The sequence below is a fragment of the Neoarius graeffei genome, chromosome 14, assembly GCF_027579695.1.
Source record: "Neoarius graeffei isolate fNeoGra1 chromosome 14, fNeoGra1.pri, whole genome shotgun sequence".
Lineage (NCBI taxonomy): Eukaryota > Metazoa > Chordata > Actinopteri > Siluriformes > Ariidae > Neoarius > Neoarius graeffei.
In genome coordinates this window covers 40,585,790-40,601,405 of record NC_083582.1, presented here as the reverse complement: position 1 = coordinate 40,601,405, position 15,616 = coordinate 40,585,790, and the positions used below count along the sequence as shown (strand labels likewise).

Here is a 15,616-nt window from a genome sequence, read left to right as displayed (position 1 = left end):
CTTTCATACATTTCTTCTTCCTCTCTCACTATTTTTTTATTATATCAACACAGAGGCTGTACAGTACTTTTTTTCTGTTTAGGACAGTTGTTGAAACAGGATTTTTTTTTATGTTATTTGCCATTATTCACTTCACTCTCACAGTCATGTTTTAACAGTATTTATTGGTCATATTGGTCGCAAGCTGCACGAATGTTGTGACAGTCAGTGCGTTTACATGCACATCCAAATCGAGCTACTGTCGGTAATCGAGCTAAGGGTCCCAGCAGGGGTGCCAGAGAAATCCAACCCTACATGCACACAAGGAAATCGAGCTATTGTGTGAGGTACATTGTGCACCCGAGCCACAGGTGGCGCTACACGCCCCATCGTGTTGGGACACTTCCGGTTGTCGTCATGAAGAAGAGCTATTCAAGAGTATAAACAAAGTTATCAGCAGTGTTGCCAGATACTGCTGACGTTTTCCAGCCCAAAACATGTTCAAATCCGCCAAAATGCACTTAAAACCACCCAATCTGGCAACACTGGCAGTTCCGTGTTCACAAGTTCCGTGCTCAAGCTGTTAGGCTTGCTCTAACAGACTGTATGGCTACAAACTGTCCTGCGCAGACCACTGTTTTGTAAGACAACTTATTTTGCACAATTGTATATTTTTCTAAAGTCCATTTTTTGCTTACAAAAAAAATTTTTTTTTTTTTGCTTACAATTTAACTTATGTCTTAAAACACAAAAAAGTTAAACTGTTTTGTTTTTATTGACATTCTTCAGATGTTGGACACACACACACACACATATATATATATATATATATATATATATATATATATATATATATATATACATACACATACATACACACACACACACACACACACACACACAAATACAATGACTTGTTTATGTACACAATTCACAGCTATGCAACAGCTGTACAGATGTATTTGGTGATACAGTAAGTGAGCTAAATTTTAACAGTGCAAACAATGCCACAAAAAGAAAAGATTCATGCCGTTGTCATGATTCGTTGTCATGCCGACCGAGGCTGTTGTGTTTCCCGCTTGTGGTCTCGTCACTCGTCACTTCCGGAAGGGGCAGTGCTGAAGTAAGTAGCTGGACTACATAGCTCGATAGGGTATACATGCACTAAGTAGCTCGGCAAAAATCGCATAATCTAGGTCGTGTAGCTCGATTACGAGAAATCAAGTTCGGTTCGATTTCAGCCTAGCTAAGTGTTTCCATGGCATTTAGAACTTCGATTTTAGTCGAGCCACGGCAGAAATTCGATTTTCTCTATGTGCATGTAAACGCACTCAGTGAAGGATGCAGGTCATTTCGTCCAATAGTTAAGACCTTTCATCCAAAGCCTTTTTCGTATGCACTGGCAATTATTCTATATTTCAGGTATTTGTTTATGCGAAAAAAAGGAGGAATTCTTAGTGGAATATGACCGAAGCAAAACATACACTACCGTTCAAAAGTTTGGGGTCACCCAGACAATTTTGTGTTTTCCATGAAAAGTCACACTTTTATTTACCACCATAAGTTGTAAAATGAATAGAAAATATAGTCAAGACATTTTTCTGGCCATTTTGAGCATTTAATCGACCCCACAAATGTGATGCTCCAGAAACTCAATCTGCTCAAAGGAAGGTCAGTTTTATAGCTTCTCTAAAGAGCTCAACTGTTTTCAGCTGTGCTAACATGATTGTACAAGGGTTTTCTAATCATCCATTAGCCTTCTGAGGCAATGAGCAAACACATTGTACCATTAGAACACTGGAGTGAGAGTTGCTGGAAATGGGCCTCTATACACCTATGGAGATATTGCACCAAAAACCACACATTTGCAGCTAGAATAGTCATTTACCACATTAGCAATGGATAGAGTGGATTTCTGATTAGTTTAAAGTGATCTTCATTGAAAAGAACAGTGCGTTTCTTTTGAACTTTTGAACGGTAGCGTATTTGCAGCGTGTAGTTTAACCGCCTGCCACTCGCCAAATGCGAGTTGTGAAATCTAATGGCGAGTAAAGATCGCCCCAGACTCGCCTCCCTCAGTGAGTGTGGTCAAAACGACGGGCTCCTACCTAGTATTCATGTAAAATCCAATCCTTCCTTGCGCATGTTGGGGGGCCGCCATTGCAAAACGAAACTGGAAACAATGGAAATCAGCAAGTATCAACTTTGGGTGCATTTGGCTGGGGCCGCTTGTGGGAAGAGATCATTTTTATTAGACCAAATTACATAGAAAATCTATACTCGCACTTGCCAGATAGCCTTTTCTGGAGCCCCAACTATTATGTGGGTGTCAGTACTGTGTTCTTTGGCGTGTGCACCTGAAGGACTCTCAGGCGCGCTCTGGAGTCTCGCACGCACGCTGTTAATGAGGCTCACTTGCACATGATCAAGACGCATTGGCGTGCCTATATAAACACTGAGAAAATGCGAAGTATTACGTCACGTCAGTGCACATTACTGAGCCTTATTCCAGGGATCAAAATGGGCGGTCGCCCACTCGCCAATGCGAGTTGGAAAGGGTACGGGCGACTAGTGACAACATGTACTCGACCGAGTGGGCGACTGGCTCGCCACGCTCTATATATATATTATATGCTGTTCTGCATAGGCCTGAACCCCCTCAGTCAGATCATCACGAAGAGCGGCTACGGGTACCGATTCCGTAGTGGGGCAACAATCAGCCACCTGCTCTACATGGATGACATCAAGCTGTATGCCAGGAATGAGCGAGAAATAGACTCGCTGATCCACACCACCCGGATCTACAGCGATGACATAGGGATGTCATTCGGATTGGACAAGTGTGGCCGGATGGTCTCAAAGAGAGGCAAGATGATCCGGACTGAAGGGATTGACCTACCAGAGGGCAACATAGGTGATATCCAAGACAGCTACAAGTACCTTGGCATCCCACAGGCTAATGGAAACCATGAAGAGGCCACAAGGAAGTCAACCACAGCCAAATACCTCCAGAGAGTAAGGCAGGTCCTGAAAAGTCAGCTGAATGGTAAGAACAAGGTCCGAGCCATCAACATGTATGCACTACCAGTCATCAGATACCCCGCTGGTATCATAAACTGGCCAAAGGAGGAGATAGAAGCCACAGATATCAAGACTAGAAAGCTCCTCACCATGCATGGAGGGTTCCACCCCAAGTCCAGCACCCTGAGACTATACACTAAGCGGAAAGAGGGAGGCCGAGGGCTAGTGAGCGTCAAGACCACGGTCCAGGATGAAACATCGAAAATCCGAGAATACATCAGAAAGATGGCCCCAAAGGATGAACTGCTAAGTGAATGTCTCAGGCAGCAGAACCCTGATGAGAGTGCAGAGGAGGAGGAGGAACAGACAACCTGGAGAGACAAACCCCTACATGGCATGTACCACCATCAGATAGAGGAAGTGGCTGATATCAAGAAATCCTACCAGTGGCTGGATAATGCAGGACTGACAGACAGCACAGAGGCACTAATCAAGGCAGCACAAGAACAGGCCATGAGCACAAGAGCCATAGAGGCCAGGATCTACCAGAGTAGATCAGACCCAAGATGCAGACTGTGCAAAGAAGCCCCTGAAACAGTCCAGCACATAGTAGCAGGGTGTAAGATGCTAGCTGGATCAGCGTACATGGAGAGGCACAACCAAGTGGCTGGGATAGTATACAGGAACATCTGCAACCAGTATGGAATAGAAATACCCAAGTCCCAATGGGCCATACCACAGAAGGTGGCTGAGAACAACAGGGCCAAGATTCTGTGGGACTTCAGCTTCCAGACTGACAAACAGATCCTGGCTAACCAACCGGACATAGTGGTGGTGGACAAAGAGCAGAAGAGGGTGGTGGTGATAGATGTGGCGATCCCAGCTGACGCCAACATCAGGAAGAAGGAACATGAGAAACTTGAGAAGTATCAAGGGTTGAAAGAGCAGCTGGAACGGATGTGGAAGGTCAAGGGTTGCGTGGTCCCCGTGGTAGTGGGGGCACTTGGGGCAGTAACCCCCAAACTGGGAGAGTGGCTCCAGCAAATCCCAGGAACAACATCTGAAGCCTCAGTCCAGAAGAGCGCAGTCCTAGGAACATCGAAGATACTGCGCAGAACCCTCAAACTCCCAGGCCTCTGGTAGAGGACCCGAGCTTGAGGATGACATGGATACCACCCCCCCCCGCCGGGGATGAGAAGGAGATTTTTTTTTTATAAATAATCAAACTACTCACTGCCTCGATGGTTTCTATCAACGATTCTCGCCCGTTTTAAGCAGAACTTGGTCTATTTTACCGTTTTTTACGATAATTTCAATAGATTTTGTGAGACATTCATCAAGTTGGCATAGACGCGGGCGCTGCCATATTGTTTACGTGCGCAGTATACACCGCTACATGCAGCATGGCTGCGCGAAGTTTCGTTTCTTCCCGTTCATTTTCGTTGCTGCCCGTGAAGACAAATGCAACTTGAACCGCTATTGGTCAGATAGGTTAGACCCCCGCGAAGTTTAAAAGTCCTTGGCTTGACATTTCTGACAGCTATCAAAACAAACGGATATCGCTCAAGAGGTATGTGGCCGGGCAGCACGGTGGTGTAGTGGTTAGTGCTGTCGCCTCACAGCAAGAAGGTCCTGGATTCGAGCCCCGGGGCCGGCGAGGGCCTTTCTGTGTGGAGTTTGCATGTTCTCCCCGTGTCCGCGTGGGTTTCCTCTGGGTGCTCCGGTTTCCCCCACAGTCCAAAGACATGCAGGTTAGGTTAACTGGTGACTCTAAATTGACCGTAGGTGTGAATGTGAGTGTGAATGGTTGTCTGTGTCTATGTGTCAGCCCTGTGATGACCTGGCGACTTGTCCAGGGTGTACCCCGCCTTTCGCCCGTAGTCAGCTGGGATAGGCTCCAGCTTGCCTGCGACCCTGTAGAAGGATAAAGCGGCTAGAGATAATGAGATGAGATGAGGTATGTGGCCCTTATTTCTGTTTCTTTTAAATACTTGGTAACAAAGCCACCATTTTGTTTTTCTCTACTCACAGTATATAAGCTGATATCCTAGTATTAGAGTAGCCAATTAGAGCATGCGATTGCTCAGCCTGCAGGTGATGAGAGGGAGTATGTGGCAGGAGATGTTGAGCCCCAGGAGAGACAGAATGAGGAGGTGGAAGATGAAGATGACGAGGAGGCGCAGCATGATGTGGTGTATGACCCGATAGATGATGATGATCTGGATGAGGGTTTCGAAGATTGTGATGATAATGAGATGACTGAGGAAGTTGTTTATAGACAGTTGAAATTGATCACTCATGTATAATATGGTTGTATTATATGAATAAATATATAAAATCGGCTTGAAATTTGTAATTATAAATACGGACCAGTGCTACTCCATTCGGACCAGTATCTCTGAGCAGGGCCGGCTCTAGGTCTTTGGCTGCCCTAGGCGAGATTGAGTTTTGGCGCCCCCCCAAGAAAAAAAACCCTCTAATAACATCTAAATAACACTTTAATCTAATCACTCTATTCTATTACTATTAAACAATGTACGGTGCATGGACAATAAACAAGAAGTCATTTTTATCTTTTTCATTATTGTTATTATTGTTATCATTATTCACATAAAGTGTCACAAAGTAAAATGACCACACAAATTCAATACATATCTCCATATAATGGGCAAAAACTCTTCCGCACCCTGTTCAAAGTGTAGTGCATGGACAATAAACAAGAAATTATTTTTAGTTTCTTTTTTGCTATTAAAAGTTAAGTCATCTCTGAAGAATTAACAAATTAAATGAATAAAAAATTCTACAATTCTAAATTGTGCAAACTTAAGCACCCTGTTAGGACATCAATGGGCTGTATTTTCAAACAAAAGTGCTATTATGGGTACTTTGTTATTGAAGTCTATTGCTGTTTGCATCTAGTTAGCTAGGCAGACATTGATTCAGGTGTCTAAAATATTAATTTGCCACTATAATGGTTGATATGAGAGATTAGATCAGACTTACCTCTATACTTGGCTCTATTTGTTTCTTCCTGTAGCCTTCGTTTGCGCCCTTGCGCACCCGAGAGTTTGGATTTCTTCATTTAAGCACTTGTAGTCTGGGCTACTTTTTGCAGTGGATAGCCATTCTCATTCCCCGATGAACACCGCTCCCCCCGCCCCCCTTATAACCTATCATTGTGCATTTTTAGTAGGCATAAGGAAATCACCGACCACTACTGCGTAGGCTACACTTGTTTTTCAACCTTTTTGAGCCAGGGCGCACTTTTTTCAATGAAAAAATCTCAAGGCACATCACCAATAGAAAATGTTGACTGAAACTAAAACGCTGTTGCCAATATTTACAATATACAGTCATTCTATAATTTTCCACGGTACACTTGGTGATCTCTCACGGCACACTAGTGTTCCGCGGTACTAGAGTTCGGCAGCACAGTGGTTGAAAACACTGTACACCACTGATGCACTTGGTAACATCTCCATTCAATAACTCCATCCCTCCTTTTTGGTGGGGTTTTGGTCGCCCTTGGCGCCCCTGGGCACACTTTGTGCTCTAGGCAATTGCCTAGGTCGCCTATAGCAATCGCCGGCTATGATTACATGGCCAAAACAGAGAATAGCCGCGGATGCGCACTTGCGCGCCCGAAGACACATTATAGACAGGGCGAACCACTGTTGAGCGCTTATTGTTTCATGATTAACAACCACCACCACCCCGCTTTTTTTGACAAATCGCACCGACTACATGCTTTGCTGTACAATTAAATTAGGCTAAGACATTATAATGCTGACTCGCTTTCAGAATAGTGGAAGTCATAATTTTTCTCCCCCCGTTTCTGCGCCCCTGGATGGACGCAGCGCCCTTAGCATTTGCCTATATTGCCTATGCCACGGGCCGGCTCTGCCTCTGAGAGGCACTGGTCCAAATGGACCAGTGCTCCCAAATTCCCGTTTTGATCCCTGTTATTCTCCCATGTAGTTTTCCGATCCTGTTTCGTGTTCTTAGGTTTTTGTCTTTGCCTGATTTAGCCTGTGTGCGCCTCGGCCGACCTTTTGCTAGTTTCACGTTTACGAGATTACCTGCCGTTTTGGGTTGTTTGCCTGTGTTTTTTCACAATTGTTAATAAACGTTACTTCTGCACTTGCATCCATCTCCTACCGCTCTCCGACAGCGGGATTTGGACGAAACGGCATTGGAAGAAGTGTCCTGATCCCACAGTGAATTATGTGACCAATAAATACTGTTAAGACATGACCGTAAGAGTGAAGTGAAAATGGCAAACATGAGAAAATAATCCTGTTTCAACAACTGTCCTCAAACAGAAAGGAAGCACTGTACAGCCTGTGTTGGTATAATTAAAAAATAATAATAAATAAAGAGATGGATAAAAAGGAAGAAATGTACAAAAGAGAAAGATACACTGTATCAGAGAAAAACTGAAATCTCCATTGAAATAATTATAGAGCGGCAGCTACAATTATCAACACTAATGATCTTTTGGCTGTTGCAAAAGTAGAAAAGACTTTCAGTATGTAAAATTGTGCATGAAGTGTTACTCAAACTTCCACGGGGGGGGGGGGGGGGGGGGGAGTTGATTCCTGATTACTTAGCATATCAGATCATGTGACACCGTTCCACAAGTATTGACACCTTTGTCCGCAGTTAGACACCCAGATGATTATTTTTAAAAAAATACTTTTTTTTATAAAAAAAAAAATAGTCGGTATGTGGTATTAAAACAGTTTTTATTTAAAATTTGTTTTACACAGACTTATACAGTTAGGTCCATAAATATTTGGACAGAGACAACATTTTTCTAATTTTGGTTCTGTACATTACCACAATGAATTTTGAACAAAACAGTTCAGATGCGGGCGGCACGGTGGTGTAGTGGTTAGCGCTGTCGCCTCACAGCAAGAAGGTCCTGGGTTCGAGCCCCGGGGCCGGCGAGGGCCTTTCTGTGTGGAGTTTGCATGTTCTCCCCGTGTCCGCGTGGGTTTCCTCCGGGTGCTCCGGTTTCCCCCACAGTCCAAAGACATGCAGGTTAGGTTAACTGGTGACTCTAAATTGAGCGTAGGTGTGAATGTGAGTGTGAATGGTTGTCTGTGTCTATGTGTCAGCCCTGTGATGACCTGGCGACTTGTCCAGGGTGTACCCCGCCTTTCGCCCGTAGTCAGTTGGGATAGGCTCCAGCTTGCCTGCGACCCTGTAGAAGGATAAAGCGGCTAGAGATGATGAGATGAGTTCAGATGCAGTTGAAGTTCAGACTTTCAGCTTTAATTCAGTGGGTTGAACACAAACCCACTTTTATGTTGTTTTATGATTGCATAAAAATGTGAGGAACTAAAGCATTTTTTAAACACAATCCCTTCATTTCAGGGGCTCAAAAGTACCGTATTTTCCGGACTATAAGTCGCACTTTTTTTCATGGTTCGGCTGGCCATGCGACTTATACTCCGGTGCGACATATATGTGTTTTTTTTTTCACCGCGGAATAACTGGAGCTGATGCCGAGTCTGACGACAGCCACGCAGAAGAAGAGGAAACGGCGCTTCGTCTGCCGCTGGAGTTGGCAGAGTTGTTCAGAAGCGACACCGAGGATGAGGAATTCAATGGATTTGCTGATTTGGAGTGAAATCGTCAGCTTGATAAACTTGATTGACCTGTGTTTTATTATTAATGATAGGCCTATACTTATTTAAATAAGTTATGTAATGATTTTAGGCAGTGCTTAATTTGTGAAGTGGGAGGTCCCGGAACGCAGGAGGTGGGTGGGTCCGGCAACTCAAAAAAAAAAAAAAAAAGGCGGGGGGTGGTAACTTTACGCACACGCGCTTATTGTGTGTGTAAAAAAAAAAAATAATAATAATAATATCAGACATTATGATCTTAGAAAACGCTTTAGTGACGAACAGTTACAGACAGTAATATGTCGTGATATTATGTTATAAAATATTTATTAGGCTATATATTAAATTATATATTAAATTTATCTTCTAAAATAACAGACTGTACTCATATCACAACCGGTTTATTTCACCATTGGAGATCAGATCACACAAGACATGAGTTAAATGACTCATTTAAAACCAGTGCCAGTCAGACTTCGTGGCTCAGGTGGATAAGGCGCCATACCATAAATCTGGGGACCCGGGTTCGATTCCAACCTGCGGTCATTTTCCGAGCCCTCCCTGTTTTTCTCCTGCTCATTAAAAGCAGTGCCAGCAAACATAAGTGCAATCAATTCAAGTAACAGTTAAGAAATAAAGGGTTTACAAAACAAGTTGGAGAATTCATTTTAAAAATTTTAGTAAGCTTTCTTGTTTTTTTGCCATTTTTTCCACAGTGCAAGCTAACGGCTACAAAAAACCCGGTGTTCTATTGAGCGGAAGTATACACCCCATGTCCTCCCCCCCCGCATAGATTTTGTGGATGTCATAGGAGAGAAATCAACAACAGATATCAAAATCAAAACCGAACACTAAACAATTTATTTACTTATTTAATTTATTGTTTGATTTTTTTCCCTTTGTGATGGTCATGGAGGTGATCTGATCCATTTAAATAGCTGCCGGAACACTGAATTAAATGAAAATAGCTGCCGGATCCGACAACGGAGGTTACGGATCTTGTTCCGTCATGTTCCGGCTCAAATTAAGCCCTGATTTTAGGCCTATAGGCTATTGAATAACTTGATGTTACGGTACATATTCAGCCAGTTTTTCTCTGGGCTATTATAAATTATTTTGCATTTTTAAAAATAACTCTCCTTCCAAGATGAACTTTATTCTTCGTCTCTGATGTTATGGTGTTAATGGTCTGAATAACGTTTAATGTTTTTATCTGATATGACGTTAACTGGCAGGCGCACTTTCTGCCTGTTTTTTTCTCTGAGCGGTTGTTGTTGTTTTTTCACTAGACGGTTGTTTTTACTACCGTACCTGTCTTTGGAGATGATATACCTATAGCCTACTTGACCTCTGATTTGATGAAATAAAATTCGACAAAAATGAAGAATGACACTCCTCGATGATGACTACAGCTTTAATAACAAAGATGAAAGAGCCATGGGGCGATAATAAGCCCTACCGGTAAAAATATTCTAAAAGCAAACTGATTAATGCATCAGTAATAGGCTACTAATATTAGTTATAATAATAATAATAATAATAATAATAATAATAATAATAATATAGCCTATTAGTAATAACGATAGTGATAGTATTAAAGATAGTAGTAGATATTTAAAATAATCAGACTAGGCTACTTACAGGGCAAAGGGCGCGTTATCACTGCTCAGCTGTTCGTTTATTAAATAAACAATGCAGTCGCGCAGTAACCACGCGCTGCTTATAAGATAGAATCACAGAGTCTATGGATAGAATAACCCTTCAAAAAAGTGTGACTTATAGTCCGGTGCGACGTATATATGTTTTTTTCGTCTTCATAATGCATTTTTTGGCTGATGCGACTTAAACTCCGGAGCGACGTATAGTCCGGAAAATACGGTAATTGGACAAATTAAATAATTGTAAATAAAATGTTCATTTCTAATACTTGGTTGAAAACCCTTTGTTGGCAATGACTGCCTGAAGTCTTGAACTCATGGACATCACCAGACGCTGGGTTTCCTCCTTTTTAATGCTCTGCCAGGCCTTTACTGCAGCGGTTTTCAGTTGCTGGCTGTTTGTGGGCCTTTCTGTCTGAAGTTTAGTCTTTAACAAGTGAAATGCATGCTCAATGGGGTTGAGATCAGGTGACTAACTTGGCCATTCAAGAATACTCCACTTCTTTGCTTTAATAAACTCCTGGGTTGCTTTGGCTTTATGTTTTGGGTCACTGTCCATCTGTATTATGAAACGCCGACCAATCAGTTTGGCTGCATTTGGCTGGATTTGAGCACACAGTATGTCTCTGAATACCTCAGAATTCATCCAGCTGCTTCTGTCCTGTGTCACATCATCAATAAACACTAGTGACCCAGTGCCACTAGCAGCCATGCATGCCCAAGCCATCACACTGCCTCCGCCGTGTTTTACAGATGATGTGGTATGCTTTGGATCATGAGCTGTACCACGCCTTCGCCATACTTTTTTCTTGCCATCATTCTGGTAGAGGTTGATCTTGGTTTCATCTGTCCAAAGAATGTTCTTCCAGAAGTGTGCTGGCTTTTTTAGCAAAGTCCAATCTAGCATTTTTATTCTTGAGGTTTATGAGTGGCTCGCACCGTGCAGTGAACCCTCTGTATTTACTTTCATGCAGTCTTCTCTTTATGGTAGATTTGGATATTGATACGCCTACCTCCTGGAGAGTGTTGTTCACTTGGTTGGCTGTTGTGAAGGGGTTTCTCTTCACCATGGAAATTATTCTGCGATCATCCACCACTGTTGTCATCTGTGGGCGTCCAGGTCTTTTTGCATTGATGAGTTCACCAGTGCTTTCTTTCTTTCTCAGGATGTACCAAACTGTAGATTTTGCCACTCCTAATATTGTAGCAATTTCTCAGATGGGTTTTTTCTGTTTTTGCAGCTTAAGGATGGCTTGTTTCACCTGCATGGAGAGCTCCTTTGACCGCATGTTTTCTTTACAGCAAAATCTTCCAAATGCAAGCACCACACCTCAAATCAACTCCAGGCCTTTTATCTGCTTAATTGAGAATGACATAACGAAGGAATTGCCCACACCTGCCCATGAAATAGCCTTTGAATCAATTGTCCAATTACTTTTGGTCCCTTTAAAAACAGGGTGGCACATGTTAAGGAGCTGAAACTCCTAAACCCTTCATCCAATTTTAATGTGGATACCCTCAAATGAAAGCTGAAAGTCTGGACTTTATGTCCATGCCCATTATATAACTATAACTTGAATATGTTTCAGTAAACAAGTAAAGAAACAAAATTTGTGTCAGTGTCCAAATATATATGGACCTAACTGTATTTAGCACAAAATGTATATTTTACATAAATATAATCGATGTTGGTGTTTACGTAAATGAGGAAGTAATTCTAATGTATGTAAACAAATGAACTGATAATATTGAACCTGTCAGAAACTCTCTTTGCTCCACTTTCTAAGTATTTCACATAGATCACATTTTGTTAATCACTCATTGTTGTTTGTATTAATTTCTAGTTTTGTATTTTACCAATAAATCTCAACAGGCGATTGACACTGGAACCACATGAAAATCCAGGTCAAAGGTCTCATGTCATTCCTCGAACCCAAACTTTATATTTTTACATCTAAAAAGATAAAATGTCTACTGATATTGTAACATCAATAGACATTTTATAAAGATATACATGTTTTTAAAGTACTTCATCTACTTCAACAATGATACACAAAGATCGATCCATAACAGTTTGTCACTTAATTCCACAGCGTGTCGATAATGGTGGACACCGGTGAAAGTGGTCACTATTAATCGACATCTCACGTGACTTCTCAAACACGCGTTTGGATACAAAACAGCGACCGTCAACTGAAAGAGTAAGAAATAAAGTAGGTTTCGACAAAGAAATCATGAAATATGGGTGAATTTGATCAGTAAAAACATGTCCATGATCTTTCCACCATGCTGACCTGCGATGATAACGTACGGGTTTTCCTCAAATTGCTGATCGTGCTAAAAATAATAAATAAAATAAATAAATAAATAAATAAAATCCATCTCAGGTAACGAGCTGCGTCATCAGACGACGAGATCAAAGGGCGAGGAGGGGGAGGGTCTTCCGGTTGATTAATTAACCAATAATAACTGTTGCAATTGAAACTCACCTTTGTATTATTGGTAAATCTGAAAAGGTGTCGATAATTATGGACTGTCGATAATTGTAGCCGCTGCTCTAGTAGAAAGAGCCATTCCCCCCCCAAAAAAAAGGATCAGACACTGGACTGGAAAAGGAGGGGAAAAAAAAACAGTGAAGGTGAGCGCTATAAAGATGTGTAAGGAGTGGTGGTAAAGAAGAGAAAGTAAAAGGAGGTAATGAAAAGGGCGGCACGGTGGTGTAGTGGTTAGCGCTGTTGCCTCATAATAAGAAGGTTCCAGGTTCGAACCCAGTGGCCAGCGAGGGCCTTTCTGTGTGGAGTTTGCATGTTCTCCCCGTGTCTGCGTGGGTTTCCTCCGGGTGCTCCGGTTTCCCCCACAGTCCAAAGACATGCAGGTTAGGTTAACGTGGGGTGGCCTTGGGCTGAAGTGACCTTGAGCAAGGCACCTGACCCCTGACTGCTCCTCGGGTGCTGGAGTGTGGCTGCCCACTGCTTTGGGTGTGTGTGCACGCACATGTGTTCACTGCTTCAGATGGGTTAAATGCAGAGGATGAATTTCACTGTGCTTGAAGTGTGCATGTGACAAATAAAGGTTTAAAAAAAAAAAAAATGGGGAGAGAGTCAGGAGATACTTTTCCTGGGGCAAATTGACCAGATACAACGGCTTAACACACAAACTACACGCGATGGGAGTGGTAAGATGGCGGCCAGGTGACGTCACTCTGCTGAGCCAATGAGCTATCAGATTTTCTATCGAGCTCCGTGACTTGTGTTTAACAAAGCGTCTGATAAAGAGAGAGAGCTGGTAATGTTCTTGGGCAGCTGTGTGAATTTCAGCTCCCATGACGCACAGGAGTACAGCAACAATGCTACATTTCGCACTTGCGGTTTTAAACAGTAGCGCTAATAAACAGTTTCCAATCTTCACCAGACTAAATGTTTATTCTGCCATGATGATGTAGAATATAACAACTACTGCGCATGTCCCAAATCAGACCCGGTTGTGAGTTACCTGTGCAGTCGGTGGCTGGCGCTGAAACTCTGCACTCGGGTGATGTAACAGAAGCGCTCCGCTCCACCGCTCACATAACCCGCATCTGTCTCCATTATTACACACAAACTCACCCGAAACAGCACTTATGCCAGTGTGGGGCGGGGCTCCGAGGTCCGTTTGCTCAGTTTTCATTGGCCCGCGCGTCTGTGTCGTCATCATCCAGGAAGCTCTGCTTTCATTGGCTGTTGCACAAACCACCTCAGAAAGCTGGAGTGACCTTAAAGTGCATATTCTGGACCAATTTCGGGGTTATATATAAAATGGCATGCCGTTCAGGAAATTAATCTTTGAATATATTGAATGAATCCCCGAATATATTGAATGAAACATTGAATATATGGAATGAATCCCCGAATATATTGAATGAAACTCTGAATATATTGAATGAAACTTTGAATATATGGAATGAAACTTTGTATTCTGCCCCCGCTCCCACAGCTCGGCAGACAGACAACAGGACCCAAGAAAAACTCTGACTCAGAGGAGAGTATTAGAGTATATTGAGAAACGTTGTAAAACTCATCTCATCTCATTCATCTCATCTCATTATCTCTAGCCGCTTTATCCTTCTACAGGGTCGCAGGCAAGCTGGAGCCTATCCCAGCTGACTACGGGCGAAAGGCGGGGTACACCCTGGACAAGTCGCCAGGTCATCACAGGGCTGACACATAGACACAGACAACCATTCACACTCACATTCACACCTACGGTCAATTTAGAGTCACCAGTTAACCTAACCTGCATGTCTTTGGACTGTGGGGGAAACCGGAGCACCCGGAGGAAACCCACGCGGACACGGGGAGAACATGCAAACTCCACACAGAAAGGCCCTCGCCGGCCCCGGGGCTCGAACCCGGACCTTCTTGCTGTGAGGCGACAGCGCTAACCACTACACCACCATGCCGCCCGTTGTAAAACTCGACAAACAAAATTTACAAATTAGTTTTATATACAGAAAATACCGTTATACAAATATGATCCACTAGGGAAATGACTTTGTCACCGTAGCTTCGTTGCACATAAAAGAAGTGAACACTAATAAAACCACAAGCATTCGCTAGAGTGTTAACAATGTCTTTATTGTTTAAAATAGCCGCAACCAAATCCCGAGCCGACTGACTCATTTTTGCTGCAGGACGGCGGCAGTGCCGTCATGACGTCAGCCAAGTTTCATTCCATATATTCAGAGTTTCATTCAATATATTCGGGGATTCATTCAATATATTCAGAGTTTCATTCAATATATTCGGGGATTCATTCAATATATTCAAAGTTTCATTCCATATATTCAAAGTTTCATTCAATATATTCAGGGATTCATTCAATATATTCAAAGTTTCATTCAATATATTCGGGGATTCATTCCATATATTCAATGTTTCATTCAATATTTTATATATATATATATATATATATATATATATATATATATATATATATATATATATATATGAAAGTATGCCCCTTTACACACTCATCCAGAAGAGTCATTTTGCACAAGGCCATCTGTTTACAGCAGAAAAAGCTAAAATAAAATAACAAAACGCGTCTGGAAAAATCCCAAGGGAATCTGGAGCCAGATTCGTGACGTCACCTGCGGAAGCGCCAGCAGGCTGCGCGAGCTTGCACGGTTTCAAGGCCAATTTATGCTGACAACGCAGTCCTCGCAGACGGTGTCGCAGATGGCGTCTGCGTAGCCCCCCCCACCTTCACAGACGCTCTGCGCGCACCTCCCAAAAATTGTGACCACCGCAGAAGCCTCGCAGACAGCGTCGCAGACAAGAGGGCTCTGAT

The 15,616-nt window shown here is 42.7% G+C and overlaps 1 protein-coding gene across 1 annotated transcript in view; it reads right to left on the bottom strand.

Moving 5' to 3' along the window:
- Positions 1 to 13,906, bottom strand: part of pts (6-pyruvoyltetrahydropterin synthase) — a 37,590-nt gene extending 23,684 nt beyond the window's left edge. The window contains exon 1 of the mRNA XM_060938925.1: positions 13,781 to 13,906. Coding sequence (XP_060794908.1) covers positions 13,781 to 13,875 — 95 coding nt within the window. The 5' untranslated portion in view covers positions 13,876 to 13,906. The remainder of the gene's footprint in view (positions 1 to 13,780) is intronic.
- Positions 13,907 to 15,616: the final 1,710 nt, after the last annotated feature.